This window comes from Lepidochelys olivacea, assembly GCF_965140295.1.
Source record: "Lepidochelys olivacea isolate rLepOli2 genome assembly, chromosome: 6".
NCBI lineage: Eukaryota > Metazoa > Chordata > Testudines > Cheloniidae > Lepidochelys > Lepidochelys olivacea.
This window is the reverse complement of record NC_140416.1, coordinates 6,912,701-6,936,170: the sequence shown is the minus strand read 5'-3', so window position 1 is coordinate 6,936,170 and position 23,470 is coordinate 6,912,701. Positions and strand designations below refer to the sequence as shown.

General features: G+C 53.4%; 1 protein-coding gene across 1 annotated transcript; it reads right to left on the bottom strand.

Moving 5' to 3' along the window:
* Positions 1-8,056: 8,056 nt before the first annotated feature.
* On the bottom strand, positions 8,057-11,073 carry LOC311522720 (maestro heat-like repeat family member 5; the record flags this gene model as incomplete). Its single annotated transcript, XM_084632208.1, has 6 exons — positions 8,057-8,134; positions 8,834-8,929; positions 9,062-9,245; positions 9,669-9,748; positions 10,041-10,163; positions 11,050-11,073. The coding sequence occupies 6 exons, from the start codon at positions 11,071-11,073 to the stop codon at positions 8,057-8,059; spliced, it is 585 nt and encodes a 194-aa protein (XP_084488334.1).
* Between the last annotated feature and the right edge of the window lie 12,397 nt (positions 11,074-23,470).

Sequence of the window (23,470 nt, the reverse complement as noted above, 5' to 3'; positions counted from 1 at the left end):
TGACCCATCCCAGCTGTGGATGCACTCCAGAGACTTGATTTGAACCTGCAGTTTATTCTATCACTGTAACGATGCTGGTTCTGGCAGGACTCAACAAAGAGTGCCAATTCAGGACAAATTGCTTCAAGGAGGGCAGTTAGAGCCCAAGACTGGGGTTTTTCCAACTCTTATGCAAACCAAACCAGCCAAACAGAGAGGACTTTGATTTTACCCACCGACTAACCACAAGTCACACAAGCAATTCCCTGAGACACTCCCGTTTCCCAGTATCACCACCAGTGCCACTCGCTATGGGGATGAATGGTTATGAAAACCTATACCCCAGTAAAAGAAAAAAGGTTCTCTCGATCCCAAAGGACCAAGCCCCAGACCCAGGACAATATACAAATCAGATCTTACCCACAAACCACGCTGTTGCCAATCCTTTAGAATCTAAAATCTAAAGGTTTAGTCATGAAGGGAAAAAAATATAGATGAGAGCTAGAATTGGTGAAATGGAATCAATTACATACAGTAAAGGCAAAGTTCTTGGTTTAGGGTTGTAGCAGCGACAGAATAAACTGCAGGTTCAAATCAAGTCTCTGGAGAATATCCACAGCTGGGATGGGTCATTCAGTCCTTTTTATAGAGCTTCAGTTTCTAGCAAAGTCCCTCCAGAGGTCTGAAGCAGGACTGAAGACAAGATGGAGGCGAGGCAGCAGCCTTTTCTAGTCTCTTGCCATGTGGTCTTTGCTTTCTTTGTCCCAAGGACACTCTATCCAGCACGTGGCATAGAAAAACCTTAGAGTTCTATCCAGAGGCAGATCCCTGCATACCTTGCTGAGTCACAAGGTGTTTATGCCTTGTCTCAATGGGTCGATTGTATAGCTGATGGTCCTTAATGGGCCATCAAGCAGGCTAGGCAGAGCTGACACCAAATTGTCTGGGGTGTTCCCCGGAAGCAGAGCACAAGTTTGAAATACAGACAGTATAGAGCCAATAGTCATAACTTCAACTACAAAAATGATACATATACACAGATAGCATAATTATAATCAGCCCATCATAACCGCTCCATAGACCCCTTACACGACAACCTTTATACAATATTGCCTGCAAATATATAACAGTGGTCGCAACAGTGATCTATAGAGTTACAGATTATGTCAATAACATCACAGGAGGTGACATGGCATCAGTGAGACTGATATTGGAATACTGCCTCCAGCTTTGGTGTCCTCATTTCAAAAAGATGTTGTGAAATTGGAGCTGGGGCAGCAAAGAGCCACCAAATGTTCTGCGGGCTGGAGAAAAATGCTTTCTCGTGAGCTATTGAAAGAGCTCAACCTGGTTAGCTTATCAAAAGAAGATTGAAAGGGGACTTCATTGAAGTGTTGAAGTGCCTTAATGGAGAGAAGCTATTGGGTATTAAAGGGCTCTTTAATCTAGCAGAGAAAGGCATAACAAGACCCAATGGCTGGACAGTGAAAAGAGACAAATTCATATGCCAAATAAGGCACAAATATTCAACAGCGAGGATGATTCACCACAGGAACAAGCTACCAAGGAAAGCGGTGGATTCGCCATCTCTTGATGTCATTTAATGAAGACTAGATCCTTTCTGGAATGTGTTTGCCCCAAAAGTAGCTGTTGTGTCATACAGGGGGCCTGTGATATGCAGGAGGTCAGATTAGATGCTCTAATGGTCTCTCCTGGCCACAAAGTCTCCTCATTTCTGAAAAACTGAGTGGAGCATTGGGAGCAGCGTCTGATGTTTTACTGTCGAGCCGGCTTGCTTCCGAGAATGAACACTTCTTGAGTGGGGTGATCCACAGGGAGTAGCTCAAACCTCCAAAGTGCCTGGCCAGCGGCAGGACATTAGCACTACAAGGGAGGGGTGTGGGAGTGACATCACAAAGGCCTTTTGCAGGACCTCAGACTATTGGTCCAAGGTGATGGGGAGGTGGTGACCTCACAGAGAGATGCTGACATCAGCCAGGCAGAACAGGGGTGAGGGGCCAGGGAAACCTTGCAGACCCCTGTGTCTTTGCTTCAGCAAGTCTCCTTCTCCAGGTCTCTCTTTGAGGACTGAGAGCATATTAGGGTTCACATACGTGAGCACCAGCAGGAACCTCTTTCGAGTTTTCTCTTTTCCTTTTACTGATTTGACTAGAAAACAGACATTCCTGTTTAGAAGGTAAGAGCCTCCTCGAGGTTTGAAACCTGCTCAGTCTGATCCATCTGGAGACAGCTGAATTCTAGGCGTGGAAAACATGAGTTTAAGGAGGCAGAATTTTATTCTCCACCTAAAATTTTGTCCCTTTGAATCACTGGGGACATTAGGGTTTGTCCTTTTTGTTTCACCTTCTCCTCCATCCCTCTCTCCTTTCTCTTCTTCTCTTGCTTCTTTTGTCCTTTCTCTTGTTCCCCTCCCAACAGTAGGAGGTGTATCTGTGTGTGTTTCGCGGGGGAGAGCTCTGCAGCTCCCATTGTGGGAGGTCCACCCAAAAATGTGGGGCTGAAATAGTGCTCGGGCAGTGATCCCCACCAGTGACCTGGGCCATCCTTTGGGCTCTCTGGTGAGAGCCCTCAGCCTTCCATCCTCAGTCTCTACCCTGATTGCCTGAGCAGGGGGTTATTGACAGGGAGGAGACTCAGGTCCTTGTTGTTCTCTTTTAAGACCAAGTAAATAAGTCATAACCAGTCATATGTTTGACGAATTTTGCTGCTTCTCTGCCTTAATTGTCTCTGAGCAGTTCATGATTCTCTCTAATATTCCAGTTCTCCTAAAATACTTGCTGAATAATTCCTGTGCACTGTTGTTGGTCTGGAGCTCATTTGAGAACACTTTATTCAGGTCATTCAATGTATGAAATTCAAGATCCGATGGTTAGTTTGAAAATCAGGGCTCTTGGGTCCTATTCCCAACTCTGCCACTGACTGGCTGTGTGACCTAAGACAAGTCAATTCTCCTTTCTCAGCCTTAGCTTCTCCCTCTTTCAAGTAGGGATAATAATGATCCGCTCCTACCTACCTCACGGTGCGTGGAAGATGGGGATCCATTGGAGAGTGTCACTACGAGAAGTGCATAATATGAGGTGTCCTATCACGTTTACTCAGATCAGATTATGACATCATAGAATAGCTGAAATATTCTATTTTATTGGTGTTTTTTTATTTTGAAATTGTTAAGAGCAGCAACTACTTAGCTCAGACTGAAGCATCTCATCTAATTTTTGAGATCTAAGTGTCTCCTCTTTGTGTGCGACGAGACAATTTAACACACTGTGACAAACAGGAGGTGCTTTTGTTTTGCAACAAAACATTTGTGCAAAGAACTTTCATCCCACTTGTTATGATTTCAAGAAACAAACTGGTGTACTCTGAATGGGATTTTCTGACAGAAACAGGGGTTTCAATGCAATTTCCCCACCATCTCGATTCCTGGGCTCTATCCCTGCCTCAGCGGGGGAGTTGTGCCATGGCGGGGCAGGGGTTGTGGTCTGTTAGAACGGGAGTCAGGACTGGTGGCTTCTCTTTCTGGCTCTGCCACCACCTTGCTGTGTAGGCCCTTGGGTAGGTCACTTCCCTTCTCTGTACCTCAGGCTCCTCCCCATCTGTCCAATGGGAACAGGGACAATTCTCGAACTCTGAGCAGTCATGAGCCTGAGTGAGAGAAGGGGCACTAAAGCCCTCTGTGAAGGAGACAGGGGAATTTCACGGTGTTTAGCACCAAGGAATTTTAAAGTTTGCTAAAATGTCTAGTCTGCGGAAACAAGAAATGGTTGGGGCCAAATTTTGTAACCACTGCCTTTTTTAAAGCCCATTCAGGGATGTGAGTCCCTGTCTTTTAGGTACCTGGGGTTCTTTGCCAGCAGGAGAAAAGAGGTTCCTGCCTCCATTTTTGTGGCCTTAACAAACCAAGTGCTGTGCCCCAGTTCTCGTCTGAGATCCCTGAAAAAGAACATCTTCCCATCCATTAACAAGACAGGACCTATCTTTAAAAGGGGAACAAAGAGAACCCTGGGACTTACAGACGAGCTAGCCTCACTTCCATAGCTGGAAAGATACTGGAATATATTCTTAAACAATCAGTTTGTCAGCACCTGCAGGATAATTTGGTTCTTAAGACTAGTGAGCATGGATTTGTCAAGAACAAATCATTCCAAACCAATCCTATTTCCTTCTTTGGCAGGGTTAGGTCTTTGGCCTCGTGGACGGTCAGGCCTGGGAAAGAGAGAATGACATTTGTCATTCTGGCTGCAGTGCTTGTGTCCTTCCAATCGCATTGGTGGCTGCAGAGTGGGCAGAGTCCTCGCTGTGTGCCTGGTCCAACCGAATTGCAGGGGGTGGTGTAGTAGACAGAAAGAGAGAGAGACTCATTCTCCAGCCGGGGTTAGTCTGAGAGAAATTGGCTGGGTTCCCAGTCACACTCTTCTCTCAGGTGCCATTTCCCAGCTGTCCCCGATAATGTCACGGCTAACCAGGTGGCTGAACTTTGTGACTTTGTCCTTACCCATAACTATTTTACATTTGGGGACAATGTATACCTTCAAATCAGCGGCACTGCTATGGGTACCCGCATGGCCCCACAGTATGCCAACATTTTTATGGCTGACTTAGAACAACGCTTCCTCAGCTCTCGTCCCCTAACGCCCCTACTCTACTTGCGCTATATTGATGACATCTTCATCATCTGGACCCATGGAAAAGAAGCCCTTGAGGAATTCCACCATGATTTCAACAATTTCCATCCCACCATCAACCTCAGCCTGGTCCAGTCCACACAAGAGATCCACTTCCTGGACACTACAGTGCTAATAAACGATGGTCACATAAACACCACCCTATACCGGAAACCTACTGACCGCTTTTCCTACCTACATGCCTCCAGCTTTCACCCTGACCACGATCCATTGTCTATAGCCGAGCTCTGCGATACAAGCGCATTTGCTCCAACCCCTCAGACAGAGACAAACACCTACAAGATCTCTATCAAGCATTCTTACAACTACAATATCCACCTGCGGAAGTGAAGAAACAGATTGATAGAGCCAGAAGAGTTCCCAGAAGTCACCTACTACAGGACAGGCCTAACAAATGTAACCCTTCTGCCCATCAGAGTTGGCAGCAACAAGGGCCGGGTTCAATATCTAGGGGATTCATTCCAATAACACAAGGCAAACCGGCTCGAGCCCCCACCCAGTGACCTGGGACAAATATATACCACCCCCGCTGGGTGCCTCCAAGAGGCAATACTTCCCCTCTCGCAAGCACAGAGTCTGAGTGTAGCAAAAGCCTTTTAATAACAGAGAGAAACAATGTGGCATTATGTTGGGGAAACACAACCAACGGGATTCGTAACACAACCCATGAGCAAAAACCCACCCCAAACGAATTGGGGCATGCTCTTTCCCTTTGGTTCTTGAGTCCAACAACCCCAAATCACCCAAAGTCTCTTTCCCTGGTCAGGGCAGCCCCAGAGTTCAAAAGTTTATCTGCAGAGCTTTACCTCCCAACCTGGGTGGAGATGGGGGGGTGGGGAAGAGAGGTAAAAGGGGCACCTTACATGATCTGAAGCTGACCACCCCTCAGCTCCATAGGCCTTCGCTCCGTTCCACCAGCCGCCCCACGAACTGCTTCGCTCGGCTTCGCTCCGCTCCACTGCCCACAAGCAGCTCCTGCCGTCCCACAAACTGCTCCACCAGCCTGTCCATAAGGCACTCCAGCCGTCCCGCAAACTGCTCCACAATGTATCTTCAGGCTCCCCTACTACTTAACACAATGCTCAGTGATTTCAGCTCTTAGGTGAATTCAGCTTGTAGTAGGGGAGTCTCAGTGCTGGTACACTATTAGCCCAAAGTGAGCTCAGCAGCCTGTAACTGGACTCCTAATGGAATAAAAATTAGCTCTGATATTCCACAGTGGAGATAGGAGGAAGTACAATTAGCATGTAAGGCCCTCACCCAGGGGCCCATACCACCAAGTATTAATACTTATCCCCAGCCTCTGTCAATTCACAGAGTTTTGGAACCCATGACCCTTGCCTAGCGAGTGCTACTTAGTTGATGGTGAATCCCTCCATCATAACAAAAGGCCAAGTACAGTTCCAAGCACAGTTCCCATAATCAGGGTAATAACAATTTATTCTTCCTGCCCCAATAACAGAGACACTGGGGATCCCACGGCAGCCAAAGTGACCATTTGGGCAGCTATGGCCTCATTCTAGGCGGCGTGGGTGTGCCTATGCAAATGAGATCAGCCCCTGAAGTTCTTTTCCACAACTTGCCACACCTCACCACCAGATGTCAGGGTGGAGCTCATCCTGACACTGCTTACACAAAGAAAATAACAGAACACCACTAGCCGTCACCTTCAGCCCCCAACTAAAACCCCTCCAATGTATTATTAAGGATCTACAACCTATCCTGAAGGATGACCCAACACTCTCACAAATCTTGGGAGACAGGCCAGTCCTTGCCTACAGACAGGCCCCGAACCTGAAGCAAATACTCACCAGCAACCACATACCACATAACAGAACCACTAACCCTGGAACCTATCCTTGCAACAAAGCCCGTTGCCAACTGTGCCCACATATCTATTCAGGGGACACCATCATAGGGCCTAATAACATCAGCCACACTATCAGAGGCTCATTCACCTGCACATCTACCAATGTGATATATGCCATCATGTGCCAGCAATGCCCCTCTGCCATGTACATTGGTCAAACTGGACAGTCTCTACGTAAAAGAATAAATGGACACAAATCAGATATCAAGAATTATAACATTCATAAACCAGTCAGAGAACACTTCAATCTCTCTGGTCACGCGATTACAGACATGAAAGTTGCGATATTACAATAAAAAAACTTCAAAACCAGACTCCAGCGAGAGACTGTTGAATTGGAACTCATTTGCAAATTGGATACAATTAACTTAGTCTTGAATAGAGACTGGGAGTAGCTAAGTCATTATGCAAGGTAACCTATTTCCCCTTGTTTTTTCCTCCCCCCCCTTCCTCAGACGTTCTTGTTAAACCCTGGATTTGTGCTGGAAACGGCCAACCTTGATTATCATACACATTGTAAGGAGAGTGATCACTTTAGACAAGCTATTACCAACAGGAGAGTGGGTTTGTGTTGGGGGGGGGAGAGAAAACCTGGATTTGTGATGGAAATGGCCCAACTTGATTATCATACACATTGTAAGGAGAGTGATCACTTAGATAAGCTATTACCAGCAGGAGAGTGGGGTGGAGGGAGAGAAAACCTTTTGTAGTGGTAAACACCCATTTTTTCATGCTTTGTGTGTATAAAAAGATCTTCTATACTTTCCACAGTATGGATCCGATGAAGTGAGCTGTAGCTCACGAAAGCTTATGCTCAAATAAATTGGTTAGTCTCTAGGGTGCCACAAGTCCTCCTTTTCCATTTCCCAGCTGGGCTCCTTACCCCTCTGGTGCAGCAGCAGTTGGTAGAGCCGGTAAACCACCTCCTTGGCCTCCCAGGTGATGTCCTTGGCTGGGTCACCGATGAACAGAGCCAGCTGTGCCACATAGTGACCCATCCTGGGGAATTTGTCTGAGTTCTAATCGAAAGGAGAGGGAGCGGGAGCGGGAACTTCATCAGCATTTTCCTGTCAGCTCCCAGTCCCCACCTGAGCCAGGACTCTCCTTCTTCTCAGCCCATCTGCAGGAGATGCTAGAGCATAGGAGCTAGAGCGAGATCCTTAATTGTCTCTGCCCGCAAGGAAGCCTGGAGCACAGAGATGCAGGCAGGACTCTACATGAGGATTTGCTTCCCCAGCTGCTCCAGGATGACAGGAAGGCATGAATCTGGAGCATGGTCCCCTTAAAAGCGAGAGCTGGCACTTAACCAGGACAAGAAGAACTTGACTCAAGCCAGGCTCATTCTCTGCTTTGACTCTGCCTCCCCAAGAGGTGCACTCCTAACTCACAGCCCATGCAGCAGCAGATCCTACAGCCCGTTGAAGCCAGCCCACCTATGCCTGGAGTCAGGAAGCTGGGGTCAGAGGCCATTTATGTCAAAGTCAGGGAAGGTGATGATGGATCAGAGCAGGACAGTGCTGCTCCTAATGGCCCTGGCTCTCTCTCGCGACACCCTGGAAATGATCCAGTAGTTAATGTGCTGTGGGGAAAGGAGGCAGCTCAGGGTCAATGGGCAGGTGCATGTGTTGTGCTAATGAGCCCCTCCCCATCCCCAGGAGGCTGAGACATTGTATGCGGGGTGGAATACCTGATTCATTGATATCAGAGCTTCAGAACGGATTGTTGTGCCCAGGACGATGCTTGTAGGTCACAACTTGTCGTTGACTCTCTACATTGGGACAATATTCGGTGTCGGGGCTGGTCCCAACCTCCCTGAACTCCTGATTCCTGAACAGCTCACCAGGAAGGAGACAGACCCCTCACCCCTCCCTTCCTCAAGTCCTTGGTTGGGTGAACAGACTGAGTATGAGCACAATTCCCCCAGGCATCTCGGGCCCGTCAGAGACAAGGGCTGATTCTCTGGGTCCTCCTATTTCTCGAGGAACAAGCGTGTGACTCTTCTCTGAGGACCATCTTCTGGATCTCACAGGAGGGGTTCAGACTCTCACTCCCCAAGCCAGCCAGGGGCCCCATGGTTAGTGCTTAACAGAACCAGGCAGAATTCTGGCTTGAAGTCCCAGCTCCTTCCTCTGTCCTTCAAAGAGGAAGGGCATGACACTTCATTGCACTGACTGCCCTGACCCAGGATGGCCCACTGGGGGCCCAGCTAGGAGGACAGCCTGGAAAAGGGATCTAAGAGTTAAGGGAAAATTGCCCCCACCCCTCTCATGGGGCTCACCTCCAAGATGTAGTGGAGCCTGTTGGAGTCTGGGGACTTTGCCAGCGGGTTCCCCAGCGTGGCATCCAGGAGCTCTGGCAAGACCCTATGCAGATCCTACAAAGCAAGGGAGAGTCGTGGGTCAGAGTTAGGGAAACTGGGGCTACACCTGCCACAGGATGGGAAGAGGGGGTCTCTTGGAAGCACTGGTGAGACCCCCAAACACATATCCTGGCCTCTCTCATTCACATCCCACTGCAGGCAATTCGCAAGGATTCGTGGCAGGATGACAGCTGGCTCTTCAATCCGGGATTTAGCACGATCTACTTGGACTTGGGTGGTGTCCTTCTCTGTGCCCAGAGTGAAGACTGCATGCAGGGCAGCTCGAAGGAGGTGGGTCTCCAGCGCTGGCTCAAGGGCAGGTGTCATGGTGCTGGCAAGAGAGAGGAGCCGGTTTTAGACTGTGCAGTGCAGGGGTGGGACTGGCAACAACACGGACGTGAAACTGCAGGGAAAGAGGCAGAGGCGGGCGAGAACGGAAACTGAGGCACCAAGCCAGGGACTGATAAAGCCAAGGTCACCCCACAGACAGTGGCAGGGCAGGAATGGTGTCTGTTCCCTGGACCCTGCTGCCCCTCCTGTATCTGATCCAAGGAGTCAGCCTCTCCCCAAACCCATTGCAATGTTACTGGAGGGAAAAAAACAGAGCAGCCAGGAGAGAGAGTGAACCTTCCCGCCACCTCTGCCAGAGGAGACACCCTTGGGACGTGACCTGGGAGTGGGAGGGGCAGTGACTCCCAGCCATGGGCCTGAGCAGCACCAGGGTTAGGGGAACTGGGCAAGAGGGTCTTGGTACCTGAGGTTGCCCACAGCAATCAGGAAGTTGGCCAGGACGGCGCTGGGTGGAGAATCATCAGGAAGCTCCTCATTGAGCTCCTGTGAGACGCAAAGGAGCGTGTGAGCTTTGGGCCTCACTCACGCTTCCCAGTGGGGAGATTACACAGCCAGCACCCCACACAGCCAACAGGATCCCCCCACCTGCCTCCCGCTCCTCCGATTCCTGCCCACTATTTCTCCCGTCTCTTCTCCCCAATCTTCAGCCCCAGCAATCCCTGCCCACAGCTGCCCCTCCAGCACCAGCCATCCCCCGACCATCAGCCCGGGGAGACCCCTACCCCTCCCATGTCTCTGTCCACCCTCTAGCTGCCGGGCGCCCTGTCTCGCTCACCACAATCCTCTCCTCCACAGCCGCCTTGCAGCAGTGCGGCTCCAGTGTGTCCTGCCCTCTCTGCTGTGCAGCGAGACACGCGGGGTGGATGGCGTGCAGGAACATGAGCTGCTGGGCCTCATCCTGTACCCACCAGGAGTGGGGTTAGGGGAGATAGAGCCAGTTAGCCAGGGACCTCCCTGCCCCAGCCACACCAGCTCCAGGACTTAGGCCTGAATGGGGGATAGTGGGGACCCGCCCATTGTCCAAATCCCCCACGACTCCTACACAAGCAGGGTCAGGAACTGGGTCAGTGCCTGTGGGGGAGGAGACCCCGGCTGGTGTGTGACAAACACCCTTATCTTGGGGGTCCTAGATCATGGAGGAGAAAGGTCCCCATTAGAGGTGGTGGCACATGAGGGCCAAGACCCTCTGCAGGGGGTCGGGATGCTGGGAAGGAGTGGGACAATCTTGGTTCCAGCACAGCTGGGGAATGTTTGTGCCTTTTCTTGGCCCTGGAGCTGCTCTAGGATGTTTTTGAGAGCAGCCTCCTCTGTGAGCACATCCACCCTTTCCTCCTCCTCCTCGTCCTCTGAGTCCTAGGCGGTCCCTGCACCAGGGAGAGAAGGGGACAGGGTGACTCCTGCTGCCACTCGGGGAAGGACAGGGGCATGGTGGGGCAATGTGCCCCCTTCCCACCTCCGGGACCTAGGGCAGATCGGGCCCCACCCTTCCCCCTCTCAGTGATGCCTTCAGCCACCAACTCCTTCAGGAGCCCATAGCAAAGAGACACCCCTCCCACCCACTCTCCTGGACTCCCTGGGAGGTGCCTCTCCACTTGCCCTCCTGCCTCCCTGCCCAATGGAGCACCAAGGACCAAAGTGGCAGCATCTAGTGTCAGTGGGGTTCACGTGGCTCAGGCCAGACACCTGGGCTGGGGACCCACCCCCATAGCACTGGTCGAGGGCCTGGGCCCAGCGGGTTCATAGCCCCCTCCTCACCCCTCCCTGAGCCCAGCCTGGCTCCTCACCTGGAACAAAGCAGAAGCGTCCATCGGCCTCGCTGCTGCCCGAGTCCCACTCACTGCTGCTGTCCCATGGGGCGAGAGCCGAGCTTGCTGGTGCTGGTACAGGGATCCTCCACCTCCTACCCTGGGAAGGCTGGAAGGTCCTCAGGGACCGGGCAGGGTGATGCCTCCTGCTGGAAATGAGGGCTGGGCTTCTGGGGCCGCTGCTGCCCCAGTGCCATCCTGCCCGGTTCCGCTCCTGGGCTGGGTCCTGCCTGCCCAGACGCATCGTGGCCCAGCTCCATTTTGGCCTGGCCATTGCCTCTGCCACCTCGGTGCCTGCACCAGGAGCGGGTTTCCTCTGTCAGAAGGCTGGGCACTTTCACCTCCTGGCCCGGCCAGGAGCTCCTTCCCCACCAGCGGGGACGGAGGGAACGCTCTGCTCCTGGGGAAGATGGCAGCTGCTTTCCTCAGGCTCGGGAGCCACCTGCAGAGCCTTCTTCCTGAACCTCCTCAGGAGCCTGGCCATCCTGGAACCGAGCAGGCAGTAGGCGTGAGTCTGGGGTCAAGGCAGCCTCTCACGAACCAGCCTTTTTGGTCCCTCCCCATCCCTGCCCCAGCCAGAGCAGCTCCTCCTCCCCCCACAGTGGTGCAGGGGCTGCAAGCAGGAGTTCATTGCATGATCTGCTCCCAATGTTCCCCCTCGTCATCCCTAGTGCTGCAATAACCGGGGAATCTCGTCCTTTTTGAGCACTGGGGTCAGTCACAAAGACCATCGGTCACTTTGGACAAGCAGCTCCCTCCTGCCATCCCAGGCCACACTTCTCCCTGCCCAGGTTAGAGAAGGAACAGAACCCAGGAGTCCGGACTTCTCCTGGGAAACCATTCCCCACTTCAGAGTCCCTAGGCTTAGCAAGGCCAGGGCCCCCTCGTTTCCCATTGATTTCCATGCTCAGCAGCTCACAGCGTCTGGCCCAGCTCAGAGACTCTCAGCCTGGGGAACTGTCTCCCACAAGGGAAGGGCTGGGAGCCCCTTTGCTGGGACCTTTCCAAACACACTGGAGATGGCTCTGGAGAAGCCCCTCCCCGGTCTGAGAGTGAGGGGCTCCTGGGGGCTGTTTGTAAATCCAATCTCCTTTGGGAGAGATTCTCTCCCCCTCTTTCTGCCTCTCCCCAGACAGACAGAGAACGCCACAGAGGAACTCTAATGCCACTCACTTGCTCTAGGTGATGGAGCGATGGATGGAGGATGTTCAGTGTCATCCCTCGCCCTTCTCCTCACTCTCCAAGCTAAGGCAGGCTGGAGAGGGTGGTGACCTGAGGAGTTACCCAGCCCAGCCAGCAGGCAGGGTGATGACACTGAGCGATCGACTGGCTGGAAAACAAGAGTCTGTCTTATTGGCAAGGGATGGAGAAACTCGGTCAGCCCCAGGGGGTAGAGATCACTGCTGTAGTGTGGGGGTGACCGCGCCTCCAGGATCCTGACATCCCAGCACTTTACACACCTTCCTGGAGCCTCCCAAGCCCCCTGGGCTGTAGGGACTGTGATCCCAACCCAACTGATGAGAAACAGGCCTGGGGAGGGGAAGCTACTGGCTCAGGGTCACACCAAGTGTCAGAGCACTTTCCAATAGCGGGAAAGTATTAAATCCCCATTTGACTGCTGGGGACAGAGCCATAGACGGGGGAGCAACTTGCCCAAAGTCCCACAGGAAAAGGAAAACAACCAGCAATGGATCAAATAGGAAACCCAGCAATGGAACTCAGGAGTCCTGACTCCCAATTCCCTGGTCCAGTCACTCCAGCAGAGCACACTCCCTCTGAAAGTCAGGGGGAGCGGACATGAGGGCCTGGTTGTAATTGCCAGCTGTGGGAGGGAGTGTGCAGCAGTGGTTAGTGAAGGGGCCTGGAAATAAGGACTGCTGGGTCCCATCCATAGCTCTGACACTTGGTGTGACCCTGAGCCAGTAGCTTCCCCTCCCCAGGCCTGTTTCTCATCAGTTGGGTTGGGATCACAGTCCCTACAGCCCAGGGGGCTTGGGAGGCTCCAGGAAGGTGTGTAAAGTGCTGGGATGTCAGGATCCTGGAGGCGCTGTCACCCCCACACTACAGCAGTGATCTCTACCCCCTGGGGCTGACCGAGTTTCTCCGTCCCTTGCCAATAAGACAGACTCTTGTTTTCCAGCCAGTCGATCGCTCAGTGTCATCACCCTGCCTGCTGGCTGGGCTGGGTAACTCCTCAGGTCACCACCCTCTCCAGCCTGCCTTAGCTTGGAGAGTGAGGAGAAGGGCGAGGGATGACACTGAACATCCTCCATCCATCGCTCCATCACCTAGAGCAAGTGAGTGGCATTAGAGTTCCTCTGTGGCGTTCTCTATCTGTCTGGGGAGAGGCAGAAAGAGGGGGAGAGAATCTCTCCCAAAGGAGATTGGATTTACAAACAGCCCCCAGGAGCCCCTCACTCTCAGACCGGGGAGGGGCTTCTCCAGAGCCATCTCCAGTGTGTTTGGAAAGGTCCCAGCAAAGGGGCTCCCAGCCCTTCCCTTGTGGGAGACAGTTCCCCAGACTGAGAGTCTCTGAGCTGGGCCAGATGCTGTGAGCTGCTGAGCATGGAAATCAATGGGAAACGAGGGGGCCCTGGCCTTGCTAAGCCTAGGGACTTTGAAGTGGGGAATGGTTTCCCAGGAGAAGTCCGGACTCCTGGGTTCTGTTCCTTCTCTAACCTGGGCAGGGAGAAGTGTGGCCTGGGATGGCAGGAGGGAGCTGCTTGTCCAAAGTGACCGATGGTCTTTGTGACTGACCCCAGTGCTCAAAAAGGACGAGACTCCCTGGTTATTGCAGCACTAGGGATGACGAGGGGGAACATTGGGAGCAGATCATGCAATGAACTCCTGCTTGCACTCCCTGAACCCCTGTGGGGGGAGGAGGAGCTGCTCTGACTGGGGCAGGGATGGGGAGGGACCAAAAAGGCTGGTTCGTGAGAGGCTGCCTTGACCCCAGACTCACGCCTACTGCCCGCTCGGTTCCAGGATGGCCAGGCTCCTGAGGAGGTTCAGGAAGAAGGCTCTGCAGGTGGCCCCCGAGCCTGAGGAAAGCAGCTGCCATCTTCCCCAGGAGCAGAGCGTTCCCTCCGTCCCCGCTGGTGGGGAAGGAGCTCCTGGCCGGGCCAGGAGGTGAAAGTGCCCAGCCTTCTGACAGAGGAAACCCGCTCCTGGTGCAGGCACCGAGGTGGCAGAGGCAATGGCCAGGCCAAAATGGAGCTGGGCCACGATGCGTCTGGGCAGGCAGGACCCAGCCCAGGAGCGGAACCGGGCAGGATGGCACTGGGGCAGCAGCGGCCCCAGAAGCCCAGCCCTCATTTCCAGCAGGAGGCATCACCCTGCCCGGTCCCTGAGGACCTTCCAGCCTTCCCAGGGTAGGAGGTGGAGGATCCCTGTACCAGCACCAGCAAGCTCGGCTCTCGCCCCATGGGACAGCAGCAGTGAGTGGGACTCGGGCAGCAGCGAGGCCGATGGACGCTTCTGCTTTGTTCCAGGTGAGGAGCCAGGCTGGGCTCAGGGAGGGGTGAGGAGGGGGCTGTGAACCCGCTGGGCCCAGGCCCTCGACCAGTGCTATGGGGGTGGGTCCCCAGCCCAGGTGTCTGGCCTGAGCCACGTGAACCCCACTGACACTAGATGCTGCCACTTTGGTCCTTGGTGCTCCATTGGGCAGGGAGGCAGGAGGGCAAGTGGAGAGGCACCTCCCAGGGAGTCCAGGAGAGTGGGTGGGAGGGGTGTCTCTTTGCTATGGGCTCCTGAAGGAGTTGGTGGCTGAAGGCATCACTGAGAGGGGGAAGGGTGGGGCCCGATCTGCCCTAGGTCCCGGAGGTGGGAAGGGGGCACATTGCCCCACCATGCCCCTGTCCTTCCCCGAGTGGCAGCAGGAGTCACCCTGTCCCCTTCTCTCCCTGGTGCAGGGACCACCAGGGACTTAGAGGATGAGGAGGAGGAGGAAAGGGTGGATGTGCTCACAGAGGAGGCTGCTCTCAAAAACATCCTAGAGCAGCTCCCGGGCCAAGAGAAGGTACAAACGTTCCCCAGCAGTGCTGGAACTGAGATTGTCCCACTCCTTCCCAGCATCCCAACCCCCTGCAGAGGGTCTTGGCCCTCATGTGCCACCACCCCTAATGGGGACCTTTCTTCTCCATGATCTGGGACCCCCAAGATAACGGTGTTGTCCCACACCACCCGGGGTCTCCCCCCCCACAGGCACTGACCCAGTTCCTGACCCTGCTTGTGTAGGAGTCGTGGGGGATTTGGACAATGGGCGGGTCCCCACTATCCCCCATTCAGGCCTAAGTCCTGGAGCTGGTGTGGCTGGGGCAGGGAGGTCCCTGGCTAACTGGCTCTATCTCCCCTAACCCCACTCCTGGTGGGTACAGGATGAGGCCCAGCAGCTCATGTTCCTGCACGCCATCCACCCCGCGTGTCTCGCTGCACAGCAGAGAGGGCAGGACACACTGGAGCCGCACTGCTGCAAGGCGGCTGTGGAGGAGAGGATTGTGGTGAGTGAGACACGGCACCCGGCAGCTGGAGGGTGGACAGAGACATGGGAGGGGCAGGGGTCTCCCCGGGCTGATGGTTGGGGGATGGCTGGTGCTGGAGGGGCAGCTGAGGGCAGGGATTGCTGGGGCTGAAGATTGGGGAGAGGAGATGGGAGAAATAGTGGGCAGGAATCGGAGGAGCGGGAGGTAGGTGGGGGGATCCTGCTGGCTGTGTGGGGTACTGGCTGTGTAATCTCCTTATTGGGAAGCGTGAGTGAGGCCCAAAGCTCACATGCTCCTTTGTCTCCTTTGGGTCTCACAGGAGCTCATTGAGGAGCTTCCTGATGATTCTCCACCCAGCGCCGTCCTGTCCAACTCCCTGATTGCTGTGGGCAACCTCAGGTACCAAGACCCTCTTGCCCGGTTCCCCTAACCCTGGTGCTGCTCAGGCCCATGGCTGGGAGTCACTGCCCCTCCCACTCCCAGGTCACGTCCCAAGGGTGTCTCCTCTGGCAGAGGTGGCGGGAAGATTCACTCTCTCTCCTGGCTGCTGTTTTTTTCCCTCCAGTAACATTGCAATGGCTTTTGAGAGAGGCTGACTCCTTGGATCAGATACAGGAGGGGCAGCAGGGTCCAGGGAACAGACACTATTCCTGCCCTGCCACTGTCTGTGTGGGAGACCTTGGCCTTATCAGTCCCTGGCTTGGTGCCTCAGTTTCCGTTCTCGCCCGCCTCTGTCTCTTTCCCTGCAGCTTCTCGTCCGTGTTGGTGCTAGTCCCACCCCTGCACTGCACAGTCTAAAACCGGCTCCTCTCTCTTGCCAGCACCATGACACCTGCCCTTGAGCCAGCGCTGGAGACCCACCTCCTTCGAGCTGCCCTGCATGCAGTCTTCACTCTGGGCACAGAGAAGGACACCACCCAAGTCCAGGTAGATCGTGCTAAATCCCAGATTGAAGAGCCAGCTGTCATCCTGCCACGAATCCTTGCGAATTGCCTGCAGTGGGATGTGAATGAGAGAGGCCAGGATATGTGTTTGGGGGTCTCACCAGTGCTTCCAAGAGACCCCCTCTTCCCATCCTGTGGCAGGTGTAGCCCCAGTTTCCCTAACTCTGACCCATGACTCTCCCTTGCTTTGTAGGATCTGCATAGGGTCTTGCCAGACCTCCTGGATGCCATGCTGGGGAACCCGCTGGCAAAGTCCCCAGACACCAACAGGCTCCACTACATCTTGGAGGTGAGCCCCATGAGAGGGGTGGGGGCAATTTTCCCTTAACTCTTAGATCCCTTTTCCAGGCTGTCCTCCTAGCTGGGCCCCCAGTGGGCCATCCTTGGTCAGGGCAGTCAGTACAATGCAGCGTCATGCCCTTCCTCCTTGAAGGACAGAGGAAGGAGCTGGGACTTCAAGCCAGAGCTCTGCCTGGTTCTGTTGAGCACTAACCATGGGGCCCCTGGCTGGCTTGGGGAGTGAGAGTCTGAACCGCTCCTGTGAGATCCAGAAGATGGTCCTCTTGTCACACGCTTGTTCCTCGAGAAACAGGAGGACCCAGAGAATCAGCCCTTGTCTCTGACAGGCCCGAGATTCCTGGGGGGATTGTGCTCACACTCAGTCCGTTCACCCAACCAAGGACTTGAGGAAGGGAGGGGTGAGGGGTCTGTCTCCTTCCTGGTGAGCTGTTCAGGAATCAGGAGTTCTGGGAGGATGGGACCAGCCCCGACACCGAGCATTGTCCCAATGTAGAGAGACAATGACAAGTTGTGACCTACAAGCTTCGTCCTGGGGGCAACAATCCCCTTTTAAAGCTCTGCGATCAATGAATCAGGTATTCCACCCCGCATACAATGTCTCAGCCCCCTGGGGATGGGGAGGGGCTCATTAGCACAACACATGCACCTGCCCATTGATCCTGAGCTGCCTCCTTTCCCCACAGTACATTAACTACTGGATCATGTCCAGGGTGCGCACGGTCCTGCTCAGATCCACCATCACCCTCCCTGACTTTGACATAAGTGGCTTCTGACCCCAGCTTCCTGACTCCAGGCGTAGGTGGGCTGGCTCCAACGGGCTGTAGGATCTGCTGCTGCAGGGGCTGTGGGTTAGGAGTGCTCCTCTTGGGGAGGCAGAGTCGAAGCAGAGAATGTGCCCAGCTTGAGTCAAGTTCTTCGTGTCCTGGTTACCTGGTGACTCTCGCTTTTAAGGGGACCATGCTCCAGATTCATGCCTTCCTGTCATCCTGGAGCAGCTGGGGCAGCAAATTCTCATGGAGGGCTCTGCCCACATCCCTGTGCTCCAGGCTCCCTTGCGGGCAGAGACAATTAAGGATCTTGCTCTAGCTCCTATCCTCTAGCATCTCCTGCAGATGGGCTGAGGAGAAGGAGAGTCCTGGCCCAGCCGGGGACTGGGAGCTGAGAGGAAAATGCTGATTAAGTCCCCTCTCCCTCTCCCTCCCATTAGAACTCATCCGAATTCCTCAGGATGGCTCACCACGTGGCACAGCTGGCTCTGTTCGTCGGTGACCCAGCCAAGGACATCACCTGGCAGGCCAGGGAGGGGGTTTACCGGCTCTACCAGCTGCTGCTGCACCAGAAGGGTAAGGAACCCAGCTGGGAAATGGCACCCGAGAGAAGAGTGAGACTGGGACCCCAGCCAATTTCTCTCAGACTGACCCCGGCTGGAGGATGAGTCTCTCTCTCTCTCTCTTTCTGTCTTCTACACCCCACCCCCTGCAATTGTGTCGGGCCAGGCACACAGCGAGGACTCTGCCCACTGCCTCGGGCACCAAGATGTGGAGGTGCCAAAAAACGGTGACCCCCTTTTTTTTACGTTTTAACTTGTCTTATCTTCGACGAGCAGGGGCGCTGGCTGGCCGCCCCACCGCGCACGGAGCCGGGGGACGGAACGGCGGGGCGCGGCCTGGGCTGGGCCCAGCTGTCACCGCGGCAGGCGGGGCAGCACCGCGGGCAGTAGCTGATGCACCATGGCGCCAGCTATGGCACCGGGCCCACACCCCGAAGGGGCCCCGGCGGCCGCTCTTCTCCATCCCCCGCTCTCCCCTGAGGGGACAGAAGCTTGGTGCTGCGGCTCCTGGGGCTCTGTCCTGCTTCAACAGGGCAGGCTGTGCTGGCCGCCAAGCTCCCCACTTCTCCGCCTCTTCCCCCAGCGGGCGGTTCCTGCCTCCCCCTCTCCCTCCCTGCCACTGACCAACTGCTGCCAGGGAGAGGGAGAGGGAGAGGGAGGAAGCAGAGAAGAGGCAGGGGCGGGGCCTTGGGGAAAGGAGTGGAATCGGGGCATATCCCCTCCAGCCCCCTGACATGAGCTGCTCGGGGCAGGGGTTGGGAGCATCCGCACGACCCCAGCCCACACCTCCCAGCCCTCTGCCCTGACCCCTGCACCCCCCTCACACACACCCAGCCCTCTGCCCTGACTCCTACACCCCCCACACCTCCTAGCCCTGACTCCTGCACACCCTCACACACCATGACCCCAGCCCTGACTCCTGCACCCCCTCACATGCCCCCAGCCCTCTGCCCTGACTCCCGCACCCCCCCACACACCGCCATGACCCCAGCCCTGACTCCTGCACCCCCTCACACATCCCCAGCCCTCAGCCGTAACTCCTGCACCTCCCTCACACACCCCCAGCCCCCTGCCCTGACTCCTGCACCCCCCAACACCTCCACATGACCCCATTCCTGACTCCTGCACCCTCTCACACACCCCCAGCCCTCTGCCCTGACTCCTGCACCCCCCACACCTCCTTGCCCTGACTCCTGCACCCCCCTCACACACACCCAGCCTGCTGCCCTGACTCCTACACCCCCCACACCTCCTAGCCCTGACTCCTGCACCCCCACACACACTGCCTTGATCCCAGCCCTGACTCCTGCACCCCCTCACACACCCCCAGAACCCTGCCCTGACTCCTGCACCCTCACATATACCCAGCCCCTCCACCTCATGCCCTGACTCCTGCACATCCCCACCCCCACCCTGAGCACTAAACAGGAGCTCCTGCACCCCCCCATACAGATACTCACCTGCACCCCTCGCACCAAATGGGAGTTTCCCCAGATAAGCGCTCCGCACCTAACCCCCCTGCCCCAACCCTGAGCCCCTTCCGTCATTCTAGCTCCTGGCCAGACCCTGCACCCACAACCCCCAGCCTGCTTCTGCACCCTAACTCCCTCCCAGACCCTGCACCCCCACCCTCAGCTCGGTGCAGAGAGAGACGAAGGGAATGGGTTAGAACCAGGGAGAAGGTAGGTACCTGCTCTATGTGGGCAGGGGTGAGGGGGGGATCCTGTTTACCCCTTCCCCAGCCCTGCTGCGCTTGCAGTTTACTCCCGGCCACTCCCTTGCTCCAAGGACCAACCCTAGCTCCTGCCCTGCTGTACTTTTGCCCCCAGCCCCTGCCTTGCTCCAGTCAGCAGGGACTAATCCTCCCCCCATGACCCACTGTGTTCATCTTGCCCCGGCTCCTGCCTTGCTCCAGCTGAGGACCAATCCTTCCCCCCGACCATACCCAGCTGTCAGGGTGGATAAAAATCAATGACTCAAAAAAAAAATCAAAAAATTGAATTTAAATCGGATTTTTGAGGGAAAAAACTATTTAAAGATTAATTAATTAAGATACATTATATCACGGAATAGGGATTATAAATTCTAATTCTATAGTATGAGACAACATATTCATGTAATGTTTAAGAAAAGTTTTGTAAATGAGTTCCAATAGTTCATGGATTAGGGACCCAATCTTATGGGGTTTCAGGGGCTTCTGTATAGATTATTTAGGTTAATTTTTCTATCTACCCAATGGGATTCAGTGCTCAGTCTAGAAGATACCATCAAGATGCTTAATTTTGCAGTTCTCAAACTGTGGATTTGTGTCTCCAGAAGTAACATGCTTGTTAACAGCAAAAATGTTTTTAAATAAATACTGTATAGAGGTGAGAAATAACAGACCTCAACCCTACTGTCCCTCTGCAAATTTGTGTACTTTAAAAGAAAAAGTTTCAAAAAGTTCAATGAATAGAAGATTGTTGGGGGCCGAATAGATCTGGACAAGGAGAAGAAGCCTGGAGATAAATGTGAGAAGTGAGGGACATATGCTTTTTTGTTAAAATATAATGTTTGCTGTTGAAGAAAAAAATCCAGAATACTTAACGTTGTTGTCTTAGTTAAGTAAAACAATTTAAATGTCTGTCAGGTGGTGTTCTCCTCCTAATACAGCCTGGCAAGAAAATCCTCCAGATATTAATGATTAATCTCTTGAATTGGAGATAGTTCACCTCCCAATGACTTCATAAATATCTGCTTCAATTATCTTTGATAAAGGAAATAACCAAACAATCATTCATTTTCTGATATAGCTGTAAAACTCATCTGAAAAGTTTTCAAAATAAATCATGGTTTAAAAATGTATAGCGTGTACCTTGTAAAAATGAAACCTATGTCTATCTCTGAGTTGTGAAGAATATGTATTAAGGTTATAACAACCAACAAGAATGCACTTTTATGTAGAAACCCATGATTAAATCAAGACTTCCTAACTAGTGATTTAAGTAATGATTTAAATCAAATCCACCCTGCCCGCTGTGCTCTTACCCCTGGCCTCTTCATTCCCCGGGGGGCCCACAAATATGTTTGGCGCCAGGCCCACAAAAAGTTAATCTGGCCCTGTGGGGAGCCAGGTCAGCCCCCTCTGGGGCGGGGAGCACAGGGCCTGGCCTGCTCTGGGGCAGAGCACAGCCCCTGCGGGCCCACAAGGTGTGCCAGGCTTGTCCCCCTAAGGCGGGACCCTTTGCTGAGCAGGGCCCCAACGAGACCAGATGGGAGCTGCAGGCGGGTGCTAGCGGGATGGAGTGGGACTCCTTGCCCAAGCCTGAGGGTGGGTACCTGCCGCTGCCTCCCCATGTGCCCCCCGCAGCCTTCCCGCTGGTGCCCCAGCTCCCCATAGCGAGCAGTCTCGGAGACCCCTGCCTGCCCCCCTCATTCTACATTTGGCCCAGGACATTTTTAAATTTCTTGGGGCAGTTTAACCATCTCAGGATTTCTATGGGAAGTGCTCACCTGGAGCCACAGCTGGTCAATGCAGAGACAAGCGGGCACCATGAGGCATTATAGTTACCAACCATGGAAACCTCCCCCTCTGGGTACCCAGATTTTGTGTGTGTGTGAGAGAGAGAGAGACGTCATTTTCCCCATTGCGCGCGGCTGTCACCCCGTTCTGACAGGCTGTTTATTGTGCTAAGTTGACTAGTTTTCAGAGATTGTCAACTGAGGCTAACTATTTTTGTGGAGTTGTTTCAGATCTCAGACTCTGGCAAGTGCTGCTGTATCATTTCGCGAATACTTCGTGTCAATTGTGTGGGTATGTTCAGTATTTGGGTGTATATGTTTACGTGCGACTATGCGTGTGTAGGTTTTTGACATTTGTCATATTGATGTTGTCATTGCCACTTTGTACTGTAGTGAAGCAGTACGAGGGGAGGGGAAAGAAGGGGGGGAATGGGGGGGGGTCAAGGCGGAAGTTTCGCCTAGGACACAAAACATCCTTGCACTGGCCCTGCATAACGCTGCCAAAGAAGGAAATAGGATTGGTTTGGAATGATTTGTTCTTCACAAATCCATGCTCACTAGTCCTAAGAACCAAATTATCCTGCAGGTGCTGACAAACTGATTGTTTAAGAATATATTCCAATATCTTTCCAGCTATGGAAGTGAGGCTAGCTAGTCTGTAAGTCTCAGGGTTCTCTTTGTTCCCCTTTTAAAGATAGGTCCTGTCTTGGGAATGGATGGGAAGATGTTCTTTTTCAGGGATCTCAGACGAGAACTGGGGCACAGCACCTGGTTTGTTAAGGCCACAAGAATGGAGGCAGGAACCTCTTCTCTCCTGCTGGTAAAGAATCCCAGGTACCTAAAAGACAGGGACTCACATCCCTGAATGGGCTTAAAAAAGGCAGTGGTTACAAAATTTGGCCCCAACCATTTCTTGTTTCCGCAGACTAGACGTTTTAGCAAACTTTAAAATTCCTTGGTGCTAAACACCGTGAAATTCCCGTCTCCTTCACAGAGGGCTTTAGTGCCCCTTCTCTTACTCAGGCTCACGACTGCCCAGAGTTCAAGAATTGTCCCTGTTCCCATTGGACAGATGGGGAGGAGCCTGAAGTACAGAGAAGGGAAGTGACCTACCCAAGGGCCTACACAGCAAGGCGGTGGCAGAGCCAGAAAGAAAAGCCACCAGTCCTGACTCCCGTTCTAACAGACCACAAACCCCCCCGGGGCAGGGATAGAGCCCAGGAATTGAGATGGGGGGAAATTTCATTGAATCCCCCATTTCTGTCAGAAAATCCCACTCAGACTACACCAGTTTGCTTCTTGAAATCATAACAAGTGGGATGAAAGTTCTTTGCACAAATATTTTGTTGCAAAACAAAAGCACCTCCTGTTTGTCACAATGTGTTAAATTGTCTCATCGCACACAAAGAGGAAACACTTAGATCTCGAAAATTAGATGAGATGCTTCAGTCTGAGCTAAATAGTTGCTGCTCTTAACAATTTCAAAATAAAAAAATACCAATAAAATAGAATATTTCAGCTATTCTATGATGTCATAATCTGATCTGAGTAAACGTGATAGGACACCTCATATTATGCACTTCTCGTAGTGACACTCTCCAATGGATCCCCATCCTCCACCCACTATGAGGTAGGTAGGAGCGGATCATTATTACCCCTACTTGAAAGAGGGAGAAGCTAAGGCTGAGAAAGGAGAATTGACTTGTCTTAGGTCACACAGCCAGTCAGTGGCAGAGTTGGGAGTAGGACCCAAGAGCCCTGATTTTCAAACTAACTATCGGATCTTGAATTTCATACATTGAATGACCTGAATAAAATGCTCTCAAATGAGCTCCAGACCAACA